Source organism: Megachile rotundata, chromosome 3 (genome assembly GCF_050947335.1).
Source record: "Megachile rotundata isolate GNS110a chromosome 3, iyMegRotu1, whole genome shotgun sequence".
NCBI lineage: Eukaryota > Metazoa > Arthropoda > Insecta > Hymenoptera > Megachilidae > Megachile > Megachile rotundata.
Window position 1 is genome coordinate 10584216 of NC_134985.1, and position 16164 is coordinate 10600379.

The 16164-nt window shown below is 26.1% G+C and overlaps 3 protein-coding genes across 5 annotated transcripts; all 3 read left to right on the top strand.

Moving 5' to 3' along the window:
- Positions 1-261: 261 nt before the first annotated feature.
- On the top strand, positions 262-5067 carry LOC100881015 (TOM1-like protein 2). Of its 3 annotated transcripts, none has more exons than XM_076530001.1 (9): positions 262-553; positions 885-1054; positions 1258-1539; positions 1615-1884; positions 2056-2353; positions 2417-2537; positions 2613-2643; positions 3911-3961; positions 4222-5067. In XM_076530001.1, exons 1-9 carry the CDS (start codon positions 496-498, stop codon positions 4414-4416), a joined length of 1476 nt encoding a protein of 491 aa, XP_076386116.1. In that variant the 5' UTR covers positions 262-495; the 3' UTR covers positions 4417-5067. The 3 variants fall into 3 exon arrangements, with proteins under 3 accessions (XP_076386116.1, XP_012137717.1, XP_003702032.1); XM_003701984.3 differs by having other exon boundaries at positions 266-553; positions 2613-2742; XM_012282327.2 differs by lacking the exon at positions 3911-3961 and having other exon boundaries at positions 265-553; positions 2613-2742.
- A 1329-nt stretch (positions 5068-6396) lies between these two features.
- Positions 6397-8989, top strand: LOC100882003 (MAPK regulated corepressor interacting protein 2). Its single transcript, XM_076530005.1, has 6 exons — positions 6397-6597; positions 6679-6763; positions 7026-7144; positions 7300-7368; positions 7473-7526; positions 7726-8989. Exons 1-6 carry the CDS (start codon positions 6546-6548, stop codon positions 7794-7796), a joined length of 450 nt encoding a protein of 149 aa, XP_076386120.1. The 5' UTR covers positions 6397-6545; the 3' UTR covers positions 7797-8989.
- Positions 8990-9580: 591 nt separating this feature from the next.
- BHD (folliculin) lies at positions 9581-16049 on the top strand. The gene is made up of 17 exons (XM_076530006.1): positions 9581-10323; positions 10391-10553; positions 10896-11171; positions 11236-11415; positions 11490-11725; positions 11797-11838; positions 11914-12117; positions 12179-12301; positions 12356-12628; positions 12755-12808; positions 13763-13911; positions 14180-14285; positions 14429-14700; positions 14779-14891; positions 14970-15299; positions 15384-15618; positions 15697-16049. Exons 1-17 carry the CDS (start codon positions 10183-10185, stop codon positions 15836-15838), a joined length of 3039 nt encoding a protein of 1012 aa, XP_076386121.1. The 5' UTR covers positions 9581-10182; the 3' UTR covers positions 15839-16049.
- The last annotated feature ends 115 nt before the right edge of the window (positions 16050-16164 follow it).

Sequence of the window (16164 nt, forward strand, 5' to 3'; positions counted from 1 at the left end):
TTATCTAAAACAAATTTTATATAATATACTTTTGTATAAGCAATTTCTTCAATTCCATAAACCGAAATAAAAATTCAATTTTAAATAATTGAAAATAAGAAAGCAAACAAAGAAAGAAAGCAATAAAATGGAAATAATTTTATTTTGCAAATATATATAGAGTACGTAATTACTAATTTTTTTGAAGCCTAAGAAATTGTTAAGAAATTTATTTTAAACTAACGATTCTATACGTATTAAGGTTAAAGGTACACTTCGAACCAATCATAATACAAATCACAAAGAACTGTGTCTGATTGGTAGAGTTTCATGACACTTTGACGGCTGCCTTTATCATCGTGTGGGTCATATGATACTATCATTCAGTGGAATAATAAATTTATAATTTACTATCAAATACTGTTCCTGTCAAAATTTGGTACGTGCCTTATATATGCACAAGTAAGTCAAACTAACAGCATCCAGTATTGAAACAGTTTTATATATCGTACAACGATGTCATTTTTTGGAGTAAATGTCAATCCATTTTCAACACCAGTAGGCCAAAAGATAGGTGAGTTCCTTATTTACCTTTGTGATAAACGTCATGCCGATTATTTTAATAGATGTTAATGATCATGACTTTAAACAGTTTAGTGTACATTAATAGAGATAAGTATTTAAATACTTATAGATTTCTTTCTATATGCGTATACATTTGTCATACATATGTGCGCGCGCGCACATACTTACACAGCATTAAAAATCGTCTAAAAAATCACATATATGTATATACTTTCTGAAATTATATTTTATTAATCATTAGTAATAAATAAAGGAAAAATTTATGAACAAATTTAAAAAAAAATTAGTTAATGTAAATATGTATTATCTGTATATTCCAGAGCAAGCTACAGATGGTAGTTTGCCAAGTGAAAACTGGACGCTTAATATGGAAATATGTGATATAATAAATGAAACAGAGGATGGGCCAAGAGATGCAATTAAAGCAATTAAGCGTAGACTCAATCAAGCTGCAGGAAAGAATTATACTATAGTCATGTATACTCTTACTGTTAGTACCTAAACATTTGGTAATATTTATATTTTAGACAAGATATGTTAAAATTATTTTATACAATTAAATAATGATACAAGGTATTTATTTCTCATTAATTTCTAATTAATTTACTTGATTAGTCAGAACTTTTTATTAAAACTTATTACTTTATAAAAAATTTTGATAGACACAAAAATTCATAAATATTTATGAAATAGGTACTAGAGACATGCGTAAAAAATTGTGGAAAGCGCTTTCATGCTCTTGCTTGTTCGCGAGAGTTTATACAAGAACTAGTTAAGTTAATTGGACCAAAAAATGAACCACCAACAGCAGTGCAAGAAAAAGTTCTAAGTTTAATTCAAACATGGGCAGATACATTCCGTCATCAACCCCATACTCAAGGAGTTGTACAGGTATACCAAGAACTAAAACTGAAAGGTATACAATTTCCAATGACAGATTTAGATGCCATGGCCCCCATTATTACTCCAGAACGAGTAAGATTATTATTATATTAAATAATTTACATAATAATTTTTTCTAAAAATTTCTTATTATTAATAAAATTGTAGAGCGTACCTGAATCAGAACAAAGTGTTATAAATGTTTCTACGACTGAACAGCAATCAATAACATCTACAACGTTACAAAATCAGCAATCTCAAAATCAATCTTCAGGACAGTTAACTCAGTTGAATGAACAACAAATGGCTAAATTACAAAGTGAACTTGATGTTGTACAAGGAAACATGCATGTTTTATCAGAAATGTTGGCATATTTTACCAGTTCTGATCAAAACAATAGCCAACAACCAGATCCTGCTGATTTTGAGCTCCTAACTGTATGAATATAAATATTTATTTAATAGTATACTAGAAAAAGTTCTTTCCAAATAAATATCTACTTAATCTTTCTAATTATATAGTATGCTGAACACATTCACAATAATTTCAATGAATAAAATAAATCAAGATATTCGTTAATATATTGTCATGCATTTTTATATTTAAAGGAACTTCATTCTACATGCAAAGCAATGCAAGAACGAGTTGTGGATTTAATTGGAAAGTTAGCACATGATGAAATGACAGCAGAATTATTACGCATTAATGATGAGTTGAATAATTTATTTTTGCGTTATTCGCGTTACACAAAAAATAAAGCTGTGGCTGCAAGTGCCATTTTGGCACAAACAATCGGTCACCCACCAAACATGGATACCGCTTCATCAAATACTAAAAAAGAAGCTGATTCTCTTATAGATTTATCAGATGAAACTGATACTTTAGAAAATAAAATTACAGGAATGGGTACGTATTACGTCTTACAATAAGTTAATAATACGTTTTAAATTGCTTTCTTTTATATTGCAGACATATCTGACAATGCAGATAAAAATAGGATAGATCGAAAAGAAAAGAAAGAAGGCGATAGCGATGAATTTGATATGTTTGCACAGTCACGTAACACGACCTACGAAACTACAAAGAACAGGTTTTTGATATTTAAACAATTTTTAATTTTATTTATAATTATTTATCATGCAATGCTAAATTATATCAATTACAGTGGTAGCAAGTATGAAGATAATTTGGAGCAGGTGAGCGGAGGAAGCCTCAGTACTGCGATTCTCAACCGCAGTAATCCTAAATATCCCCAACAGACTGCTTCTACAGTTGCTCCTACTACTGCTACTTCTGTGTGTAACCCCCGCTCTTACTATATTAATTATTAGAAAGCATTTAGTTGATATTACTAACTAACTGATATAGCGTTGATTATTTATTTAGTTTAAAAAGCAGTAAGTTTAATAGAAACTCAAGAAAGACTTTATATAAATTTGATCATATGATATTAATAATTTAGTTATGAATTTATACAAAGAGCTTAGAATTATCTATCTTAATAGAGGTAAGAACATCGTATTAATCCAGTTTTATAATATTTGAATATTATGTTTTCATTAATTTAATAGCTTGAAGTAAAATTTATTTTTCTTTAATGCATAACTTTTTAGAGCATGAAACATTCAATTTTCTTCATTTCGCTATTTTTGTATATGTATGTATGTACAGGACTGTCGAACTAACGATTTGGTTAATTTTTTCTGTTATCGCATTTATGATGTTACTATATTCCAATTGTATGTATATATAAATACATACAGGACTATATTGAACATAATTGCATATTTCTTATATGTAGTCAAATATACAGTAGAAAGAGACAAACATAAAAAATAATTTGGAGTATGTAGCTGATCATTAAAGTGCAAAATGTTCGATAGTTTCAATAGTATGTTTATACCTATGTATTAACGTTTTATACATTTCAGAAATTGATTCAGAAGAATTTGAAAATAACAAGGAAAGTTGATACAATCATATGTTCCACTTCATGTTATTTATGAAATGTAATTTTATACTGTATTATGTAGTATTTAGTATTTATTTTCACAAGTACTCAAAATGATTATCTTGTAGTTCAGTACATGCTCGCAGCCAGTTCATCATTGATTCCTTGGCTTTCCATTAATAAAATTTTAATAAGTAATGTTTTCATTCATAAAAAGAGCTAAGCTTACTTAAAACACATTATGTTATTATTTACAAAATATTTGAATGTATCATATAAAAAACGTAATTTGTAAGCAAAGTAGAAAGAGTTGTATTACATTAAAAGGGAGATTAAGTAGCGCATATGGTTGTATGAACCGTTTTCATCATTTTCAAATACTAAATCAATTTCTTTAATGAATTCCATATATTACAAGACACTTTGTATGTACATACACATATATATATTATATTTTATTATTTTGTTGAATGTGTTTATTTTTATTTCTTGCTCTTTGTTTTAACATTCAGCTGAACCGGGAATCTGAATTTAATGAAATGGCAGCTTGGTTAGATCATACGGTAAGCCTGTGTAATAGTAAAACAAAAACTAATTCTTTCCAATTTCTCTTTCCAAAATTGAACCTAAAAATGTATGGAAATATTATTATTCAATAATTGGATCTAAAATAATATAATTATTTTCATAGAGATAAGGAAATCTTATTTTAATTTATTAGCAATTAATTACAATGTTCCAAAAATCTTTTGATTATACTTATTACTATTAAAATATTCTGTATGCAATAATTGTTAAAATAGGTTTTTACTTTCTTTTGTAGCCAGGAGCACATGGCGACCAGGAATCTTTAACATCATCGGAATTTGAACGTTTCTTAGCAGAAAGAGCTGCTGCAGCTGAAGCTTTACCTACTCTACCTGTAACTACTACTGCTACTGGAACAACAAATTCTGAGAATTCTAACATTCAACGTCAAATTAATAAGGATCAGGATAAATCTTTATTTGCTCTTTAAACATAATTTTAATTTTTAAGAAATTTAAAGAAGTTAAGTTTGATCTAATTTAATATTGAAAAACTACATTCTCTCATAAATCACTGCTTCTAGTAACACTTCTGATATCAGAAGTTATAATAAAACAAGGGAAAAAGTAAAAGAAAAATAAGGAAAAAGAAAATGCTTTGCACTTATATGTACTTAAGAATGTAATTAATACTACATGATCATAAATTAATATTTCATTACGTTGTAAAAATTTTGAAATAATGAGTAATTTGTTTTAAAATTGAAATGATCGTTACATATAAACGTTATGTAATACAAAAATAGAAATATTAATTTATATTATTTGTACATAAAAGAACACATTGTATTCAAAATAACATTTATATTGCAATGTGTTTTCTCATGCCTTGGAGCAACATAAAAATTATTAACTTGTGTAATTACATTCTTTAAATTTGCAGATTGAAATGCAAAGAAACGAATATTTCATCAAATAACGGACTTTATTAAATTATAGATGGAAATATTTCTCTGTGTTACATTTAATTGTTTCGATTATACTTGATCTGTATAAATATAGTATATATTTACTTTTGTAATAATTTTAGTTTCTATTAAGTATTATTATTATTATAGAGTAATATAAATTCATTATTATTAGTATTGTTATAATTACGTATTGATATTACCAATTATTAATATATTTTAAAATTATGACATAAGTATATCATTGATAAAGGCGAATTTTTATGTAAATTTTTTTTTTGTGATGTTAAAATATTCTTGCTTGGACAAAATCTATATGTTAAATATGTTGTATATTATAAAAAGATTTGATATTCTTTATAATAGAAATGGCAGAATTGTGTTGAAATATTTGATTTTATGAAGCTACTATGTATCATATTCTTTCTACTGATGAATATTTTATTTTGATATCAGATAGTAAAATATTTTTACTACATATGTATTACTTTTGACAAATATTGTAACTTATAATAACACTGAACATATTAAGTTTTATTATTCAGAAAGAAATGAAATGCCTTGTTTCTGTATGTTCATATTTTTCATATAGATATAAATTAAATCATAAAATAAAATAAATTTTTTTATTTATAAATCATGTTAATAATTCATATTATGATTACATACTAATTAATTTTCTTGTATGTAATAATTTAAGAAACTGTTATTTTATTTAATATAATCATTTCAATTAGCATTGAATGTTGAAAGAATTAAAATTATTTTCTGTTTTCATAAGTTCCACAGTATATTTTAAATTATAAAATTGTTACACATTATATATAATGTTCCAATTTATATATAATTTGTAATAAACTTTCCTATGTTCCACTACATTAACAAGCATGTTTTTGAAAAATTTTAATTCTTGTAATATAAAAGTAGTATCAAATCACAATGAAGTGAAAAAAGTGATTACATAATATAATAATACATCGTTTATGATTCATTTGTATGAATTAGTAGTTCATTAATATTTTATTTATAATATAAAATATAAAATGGTAATTGTTAGAAAAAGGTTTAAGTAAATTTGCTGGATATAAAACTTTTTCATTGCTTGCCAATAAAATGCATCATTAAATGTAATATAAGAATGTAAAAAAGGATTATAATGAGGTTTTATTTTCGTTTACGAAAATACTTTCATATTCATTAACCACGTGCTTCGTATTATATTAATCTGTTGTGGTTTATGGAAATATATTCCTATTGAAAATTTATAAAATATGAGTCAATTAATTAAGGCTACAAGTAAAATTTAACATAAAATCCTTGATTATAGGAAATAATATTACGTAAACTGTTTCCCTCATTCATGATATAAAGATACTCGGATTTAAATTTTTCAAATTAATCCATCAATGTGTATGTAAGTACATGTTTGTTAATGTGTGGATAGTACTGCTATATAACGAGTTAAGGTCACGTGGTTCACTCATCGTGTATTTCATGCTGATCACTTCAACCCGTGTGGTTGATCTATTCGGTAGTGGTTCGAATCGCGTGTGATTTAGTTGAGTCTAAACTAAGAATTTAAGATTAACCTCGGATGATCTGGTATCGTAAATATAATACGCAGTTATTATTGAGCTCTTCTTACAAAGAATATGTATACTGTATCAAAAGGACCTAGCAAAATCGTCGCCAAGACAAGAAGAGGTACTCTAATGCTTGAACAATATTTAATTATGTTTGTAAGTAATTACAACATTGTAACCGCTTAATGTCATAACGTTTCAGGAATTAGTCAGAATCTTGAGAGGTTAGAGACTTTGCGTGATTTAACGAGAAAAGCGGATCCTGATGATGACCATGAGAGCACCCGGTAAGTAGTTCCTTAACCCATCTTAACTCTGCTTCATCATTTTCCTCTCTCTCTTTTTGTACTTTCAGCATTTCAATATTACGCAATTCATATTTCTCCATAAAAAACAAGCATGTGTAAGCTGTGTATTGTTCTCCTTAAAAATCGTAAATTATAATTGATAAAATGTCATACAGAAATATTACATGCTTAAGAAAAATTTTATAGTATAGAATATTTATTTATATTAATATGGGCAATAAAATTAATATTTATTTCGCAGCCATGTACCAAAACCAGTGTTTCATATGAATGGAAAATCTAAACTCAATTCACAGAGGCATCAAATACAGGAAGTTATTACACCTCAACATGAGGAACTTATTAAATTTGTTTATGAATGTAGGTTGAAAATTCTTAAACAAACTGTTTGAACAATGAATTGTGAAAGTTCAAAAAAATAATGTAAACTTTAATTACATAAAATAATGAATTCATATCTATGATTACATATTAATGTCATTTTATAACATAGATATTATGATTTTTTTTATTAGCATGGAACCAAGTTAATACACGGCAAAGAAGTGAATCTTCTGATGGTTCAGATTGTTCAGAGCCTTCTAGTAAGTTTCTGTTATTATTAATTAAATTAGATTATTATTTAAATATTTGTCTTTATAATTATGTTAAAGAAGCAAATTGAAATTAAATATTTCATTTATTTCAGGTCCTAACTCTATAGTATATTATAATGATGGTGAACCAAATGATAGTCTTCAAGGTAAGTTAATTTCTTTTTAAACATGTATGAACATCTTATGGGAAACACTTGCTACACTTTACAAATATTCTTATTAATTATTTGATATAAAATATTTTGTTTAATTTAAAGTTTAATGATAATTGTTTCTGTCCAATATTAATTTTATAGTTACGCGTTACATTGATATATTAAACTTAAGCTAATTTCTCTTTTCCAGATTTTAAACCATTTGATCTGGAATCATGGTGGGGTAAACGATTATTTAATAATATCACTAAATCCCTTTGAGGAAAAAAGAAATCTGTAAAAGCTATGAAGATATATATTAAAGTAGTATAATATGGCAGACAGTGCAAAACATTAGCCTGATTTATGTTTTAAATTAACTTGAAAACAGTGAATAATATATAAACTTAAAGTTAAAAAATGAACTCACTTTACAAGATTCCAAAGAACTGCAATTGATGAAGTAAACCAGTTATATAATTCATACATCATGTATTTGTTACAATTACTTACATATGTATTTTTTTGTGAAAATGTAAATGAACTTTTTAGTACATATGAGACTTGAAAGTTCAAATTTGAATTTATTGGAAGTTTTGTACACACACACACACACACGCATATATATATATATATACATATATATATATATATATGAACAGAAATATATTTCTACTGTTACTGTTATGTATGTGATAATATCTGTATGAAACAATATTTCTACAAAAATTAAAAAAGAATTTGTTAATTTTTATTAATTTTATACATATTTTTGTTCACATTGTTATTTTGTTAGATATTTTTTTCAATGTTATTACACATTTTTAAAACTACTCAAATTTTAAAGAGTATGTAAGTGTACAGAAACTTTCTTTAAATGTAAAAATAATATAAAATTCAAATTAAATGATAAAAGAATTAATATAATACAATCGTTATTTTCGTTTGTAGATTTTTAAAATAGTGCAAGTGAAGACATAGTACATAAATACATACCAGATAGGGTTAAGTACACATAAAGATCCCTGCGTGGTATGAATGCAGCGTGAAAATAATGAATTTTTAATCTCAGAATGATGTACATATTACATGCATTGATTGTGTGAATGCATGATACATTACTGATATTGTTACGACAATTGTATCTAAATACTTTTATGTAAGCAACCTTTAGTATAACTTTGTAGACTGATAATGTTTAAGATTGTTATATGATTACAAGACAAAATGAAATTTGTCATTAATGTATTTGCAAGCTTCGCATTCAAAAATTTTATTCTACATTGATCTGAAATAAAACTTTCTAAATTGTTTGTTTTATTTGCACTTAAGGGATTGACTACTTAAGATTTGAAAATAAAATTATGGTATTTTTAAAAAGCAGAGCTTGCAGAAGTAGTCGAAATGTAGTGTAATATTTGGCCGTTTAAGGCTGAATTATGCAATTATAAATAAATGCATCTTTATATACAGTATCATTTTTATTCTTAATCTGTATATTATTGCGTATAATTCATTTTTCACTAAATGTAAGAGCTTTTGTTTTATTTAAAGTATATTTTTATACATTTTAGGAAAGAAGATGTATACGAGGTATCCTATGTTCCTAAGATAAAATTCATTTTCAAAATAACAGAAGAAAAATATGATGCAAAAATTAAATGGTGTAAGGAGATTTATCTTTGATTATATTGGTAATAACAAAGTATATATAAATCGATAATTGTTAATAACAGACAGCAGTGTACTTTGATGCTTTTGAGATAATAGAATTATATACTTGTTTACGTAAATAAATTCTTTCAAAGTCAACAAAAATTAACAATTCGTAAAATGTTACAAATTTAAAAATGACGTTTTATACAAAAATTTGAAATATTTTATAAATTGTTAATTTTTTTTTATATTTCATCCTAATACTTTTTTATATAGAATGGTTCAAAGAAACGATCTGCATAAAAAATAAGCAGTTCTATTTATAAAAAGGAGTACATTTATATTTTTTTATGTTTTGTTGCATTTATAAAAAGAAAAGTTCTTGGAAGATAATATTCAAGGTCTTTTTCTTTTCCTTCGTTTTTATTTTAAAATTACAGTTTGTTTCATTGTCAATTGTATATGACACTGTATAGTAACATAATTTTAAATTGTACTAGTTGCACTTCCAAACATTTCACTTATATCGTCGGCTTTACCAATAAGTTATTATGAGTAAATATATCCCTAATTACATTGTGTTTGATCTAATTTTAATCAAGAGTGCCAAAAATATATTGGTAATAGTTTCATAATAAAAAAATAAGAAAGTTCTATTCTTGCATCGATTTATTGCACAAATATACCTAGTAGCCCGGATCACATCACAGTTCTTCGGGAGCAATTTCCTAACATTTCAACGAGTCTACTTTTCAGTGGTGGGGATAACTTTTTTGTTTATATCGTATGGATCATCAGCTTATATTGACAGCTTTATCTTTATGTACTAGAAATATGCTTATTATTTTAATGCAGTCATTAAAAACTTTAACAAACATAGTTGTTTTTAATTGTACATTTTAATGAAATCTGTTGTAGGTTTTTATAGTTGAATTATTGCATATTTAGGTTACTTATTAATTTAAGTAATATATATATTCAGACTAGTTATATAATATTTATATACAGAAATATGTCTACAATAATACATGATTATGCAAATGAAATAATTGAGAAAAGTCTTTTGGGACTAACAAAATTACATAGTGGTCTAAGTGTACTAGAACATTATAATGCAATCTTACGTGCAGATTATGTAAATATGGTTGGGAAGGTAAGGAACTTTTTATGTTTGGAAGAAAATAGTTCAAATATAAAATGGTATGTTATATTAATTACAGGTAAAATTAATATCTGGTGGCAAAGCAGAAAATGAATTAACATATACAGGATTTGTAGGTCCTGGTATGTTAACAGCAGCGATTTTGGGAAATACTTTTTGTGCACCACCAGTTAATGACATTTTGAAAGTTATTGAAGAAGTTGGATTTGATCATACAACAGGTAATGAAATTGAAATGTGATTGCATTGCAGCATATATATCTTCATTAAAATCTGGATCTCAGAACCATAGTGTTCAAAGTTTGAAAAAGATCACATTAAACAAGTAAAAATGTTTGTATCAAATATGGATTTATCATAATTCTTACACTATTAAAAAATAAATGACTTAGAGTGAACTAATATTTATTATCAGAAAGAGTGAAAAATTTTACTGAAAGAACATGTAAATTGCAATTTTTTAAAAAAATGGACTTAGTATACTGTGTTTCTGAGATTCTGAAATAATGAGTTGTCAAAAAATAATAATGAATATATTCATCAATTTATTTATTTATTCATAGGAATATTGTTAATCATTCAAAATTGTGCAGAATATATAATAAATTTTACTTCAGCTAAATTACGTGCTGAAGCAAAAGGATATAATGTTAAAATAATCACAATAAATAATACATCACATTATTCTGAAAGTATTACTGAAGAACAAAATTTGTTACCATTAACTTTTATCTACAAAATAGCTGGGGCTATGTCAGAAGAAGGAAAGGATATAAATGAAATTTATTTTCTTTGTAACTCAATTGCAAGCAGTGGAGAAATAGTTTCTTTAAAAGCAGGTAAAATTATTAAAAAATTATATTTACATAGCAACGTAATATATAAAAAATTGATATCTTTCAGAATATAAAAATACATTATCTGAGAAACATGAAATAGAAGCATTTTCAAATTTAGCTAAGCAAGCACTAAAACCTATAATGAATGTATTGAATTTAGAATCAGATCAAAGTAATACATATACATATGGAACCAAAACATTTCATACTGGCCATGAGGTTGCAATTTTAATCAATAATTTTGGTATTGTAAAGGAATCAAATATTTATAAATTTCATTTGCTCATTTCAATGTTGTCTTTATACCTATTTTTTTAGGTTGTAATCAAGTAGAAACAAATATTTTTATCTTAGAACTCCTAAAACAAATAGAAAAATGTGGTTTGAAAATGAAAAGAATATATATGAAATCATTGGTGACTGAAAACATTGGTTTTCATGTTTGTTTATTAAATCTTTCGTTTACTACAATATTAATTAAATATTTAGATCATCCATCATATGCACCTGCTTGGCCAAAAGTGTTAACATTTGAAATAATGAATATTAAAAATGTAATAGTTCCATACATCTAAGTTATGTTTTGATTTATTTGACTGAATTATAATTTAAAATTAATTTTCAGGATGATACAGCACAACTAATTACATCAAAAAGGCATTCTAAGGTAATTAAGTTTCCATGATTCATTTGTATGATAATACTGTGTATAATTTATTAAGAAAATAAAATCTGAATGCAGAATATTACTCCATATGACACAAATATACATGGACCAATATTTAGTTATAAAACTAGTCAAGTATTTTTATCCATTATATCAATGGCATGTGAAGCAATAATAGCATGTACAAAACAATTAAATAAAATGGATGAACAATTCGGAAATGGGAATTGTGGTACAAGTCTTGCACGTGGAGCTAATGCAATACAACAGGCTATTCAGGTTATATATTATTTGATGAACAAAAGAATTTTTCGATTTTAAATAGAACAACATTTTACAGCAAAAGAAAATATTAGGAACAAATGTGTATGCAGCATTTACACAAATTAGTCAAATTATTGAAAGAACAGTGGGTGGTTCACAAGGAGGATTATACTCTTTACTATTTTACAATGTTGCCAAAGTAAGTTACAAATAATTATAATGTAAATTGATATTACAGAAACATATTTTTTAGACTTTTTCAGAATATGATAGTGATAAAGAAGTAACAGCAGATATGTGGTTGCATGCATTAAATAAAGCAAATGAAACAATAAAACAGCTTGGAATATTTTCTGTAAATGACCAAGTACTACTAACTGTTTTAACAACAATGGAAAAAGATTTAAGAAATGGATTGAATACAAACATGGATCCTATTGATGCATTTGCTATGATTGTAAAAACTGCTGAAAACTTTGCTATAAATACTGCCTACACACAGTCTTTGCATAGAGGAGGATATAAAGTATTATAATCTATTTTTTTTATATACTTACTTATTCATATAACAAATACAATTTATAATAGTCAGTATACTCTATTTCAACTAACTAAAAAAATTTATTCAAAATATATGTTACAGGAACTTAAGTATCCTAATCCTGAAGCACATGCAGTGGGTATATGGATGAGAGCTGCATACGAAGTTACTAAATTAAAACTGAATTATAATTAAAAAAAAATGATTATAATTAAAAAACAGATATATTTATTATATCCCTTATTCTTAAATGATCTATGTAATTTGTAAGTTTATAATATTATTTTTGCAAAATTAATTGTATATATGCTACAATTTTATATGATTTATATTAAAGTAAATTTATTAAACCGGAACTCATTAATGTTTAAAAATTGACTAATTGATTAATTGATATTTTCATATTACGTATCTTGTTTTATAATGAATAATATTATTCTATACATGTATAAATATTTCTCTGTTTTTTTACTTGTGCGAGGTCGTTGCAAGTTCAGGTGTATGTATATGTATATAAATACGATTCATCCAATAAATGATATATGTAAATGTGTGTACTATACAGATATGTATGAAAGATTATCATAATGTCACGTGCTTCTGGCTTGCTTTCGTTTCTGGCTTATCACGTGAAAAAGCAGAAAAAAGTCAATTTCATTGTTTTTAAAACGTGAACTAAAAGTAGATAAATAACATATTCTCATTGTGTTTTTTCAGTAGCTATACTTTGTGACTGCTACTAAACCCAGAGGTTATGTTGAAAATTATTATAATTCGAACTTCTATAATCGTTAAACATGTATTTATAATGTAATAGTTTGATATTATGTTTAATTTTCGTCAAAATCTAATATGTTTGTATCCATAAGTCATATGTATTAAACGTAATAAGAATAATAAAGCAATGAAAATATATGAAGAATAATAAATTTGTAATACTCGTACAAAGAAGTTACATTAACAATGAATGCTGTGATTGCTTTATGTATTTTTTGTGAATCACATGGACCTAAAGTAATATTCACAACTCAAACGTATCGTAATTACGATAATCAAAGTACAGAGAAATTAAAATTTTATGGACCAAAAGAAATATTAAGACGGAATCAAAATATTGTTGAAGATGAGCAGTATGAATGCGAAGGATGTCAAAGCATTGGCAATGTAAAGTACCTAAGTAATGAACATGAAACTAGGACATCATTCCTTTCTGCTCAACAATCATTAACGCAAGATGTTTGGTGCCTGTTAAAACATGCATGTTTTAGGTATAATAATTATACAATATTAATACGTTTGCAGTCCAGAACAAAAATGTATACCCTACTCATACATTGTTGCAAATAATAGGACTGTTTATTTTGAATTCTCTTGACCTCTGTTTGAGTCAGAGAATATATGAGTAGGGAGTACAGTGACCCTTATTTGGGTCAAGGGACTATGAATGTGTTAAGTTTATTATATGTTTTATTAAAATGAATATATAGTATATTAGTTGAGGAACTAAAAATTATATTTTGATTTTAATTATTTAAGGAGTTTAAGCTGTGAAGTACATCCTGGTAAAGAAGGTGTTTGCTACTTTGGAGATGAATATAGGGGGCATGTTTTAAGTCATACATTTACATTAAAAGATGCCCAGGTGAATTATGCAACGAAAAAGCATGTTTGGTAGCTATTACAACAAATTATTCAAATCATGTCAATAATTCTAATTTTAATATTTAGATAAAAATAAAAGGAAACTTCATTTATGTAAAGTAATCTTTCTTTCTTTTTTTCCAGGCAAGAGGTTTTCGCAAATGGTGCAGTTTTATTGTTTTCATGAGAGACAAACAATTTCTCTTAAACATGTGGCCTTTTTTAGTTGACAATTTAAAAGAAGTGATTAGAGAGCTACAAGACTTTGCTGAAAAAAAATACAATGCAGAAGAAGCAGAGTGTCCACAAAGAGTTGTTCGTTTGTCAACTAACAATGGATCAGGATCATATAATAGTTCAAACAAACAGCCTAGAACTTTAACCAACATAACTAATGAAAAACATGTTTTTATACGGTATGCTTTGAATTTTTTAATAACAATATTTAATACATATTTATAAACGATAATATTAATAAATTGCAATTAAATTAGAATCCACATGTGGTTAGTATGGATTCTTAGTGCAGGAGCAAGACATTTTGTGGAAATTTTTCCCATGAGTTTGTTAGATGATGAATTAAACTATAATTTGGAGCATCAGATCGGTTTGTATTATGAAAGCAATATATGTATAAAAAATTTTTAATACAAATATATTTTGTTTCAAAAAAAATTTTTTTCAGAAACTGAAGATGGATTCACTTTAGTAAATGCTAAATTACCTATAAATTTAAATTTAAATTCGAATGAACAAGAAATAACATCTGAATTCTCAGAAGTCTCAGGAAAATCCACTACAGTAATACTTAGAGATTTAAGAATCACGTTAGGAAAAGAACAGTTTAGGCAACTTTTATATTCTAGTTTAACAGGTGTTCAAATTTTGGTAAGAGGTCCAAATATTCAAAGATTGGAATCTTTGTATGGACTTAGTTCTCTTATTCCACGTGCATGTAGAAGAGTTAAAACTCAAGCAACAGAATATATGGATCCTAATAAGTGCAACTTTATCGGTACTTGTATTCTATTTAGGACGAAAAATCTAGTAATTTGAAACTTTGTATTAAATATTTTATAAGTTATTTTGTTAATTTTAGGCGTGGATACATCAGTGGCTGTACCTTTACCATGTGCAAATGTATGTAGATTGGATATTATATCTGGTGAGCATAAAATTGAAAATTCGAGCTCGCATGTCGTTAGATGGACAGGTACATTACCGCTTAAGCTTCCAACGTTACTGACAAAGATTGAAAAATCACTTGATAATGAAAAACTTGGAAATTCTACTCTTAAAGCACATTTTGCTGCACTACAAGAAGAATGGGCAAAGTACAGTTATTAGAAATATTTATGAAATAAATTTTATTTGATATTCATAAGTTAATATAATTTTTGGTTTAATTACAGCATAGCGAAAGTAGTTCATGCCATGAAAGGTCGTGGACATAGTGGTGACCTTTCTGGACTTATGCTTAGCTTAGGTGCTGGACCTCATGATAAAAAATTATTAGATGCTTGGTCAATGGGATTACCGCCAAATCCAGCATAACTTTATAATCAATTCAAAATGTTTTACGTGTTGTAGAGTATTATTTGGTAACAATTAATTTAATATACGTGTATTCTGCTATTTGTATTTTAAATTTGTTCTTTCAATATTTATATATTCAAGGTTGTGCATCATTTTTATTTACAATATAGTCAGAAAATAAGAATAAGTATTAATATCAATGTAAAATAAATTATTTCATACACATTAATAGCAATTGATTTTTTAATCCATTTTAAGTTACATTTATAATCTTAAGGAAATAAATAATTACCTTGTATTTAACTATTCAATATTCTGTGTAAAATTAATAATAATAGATATTT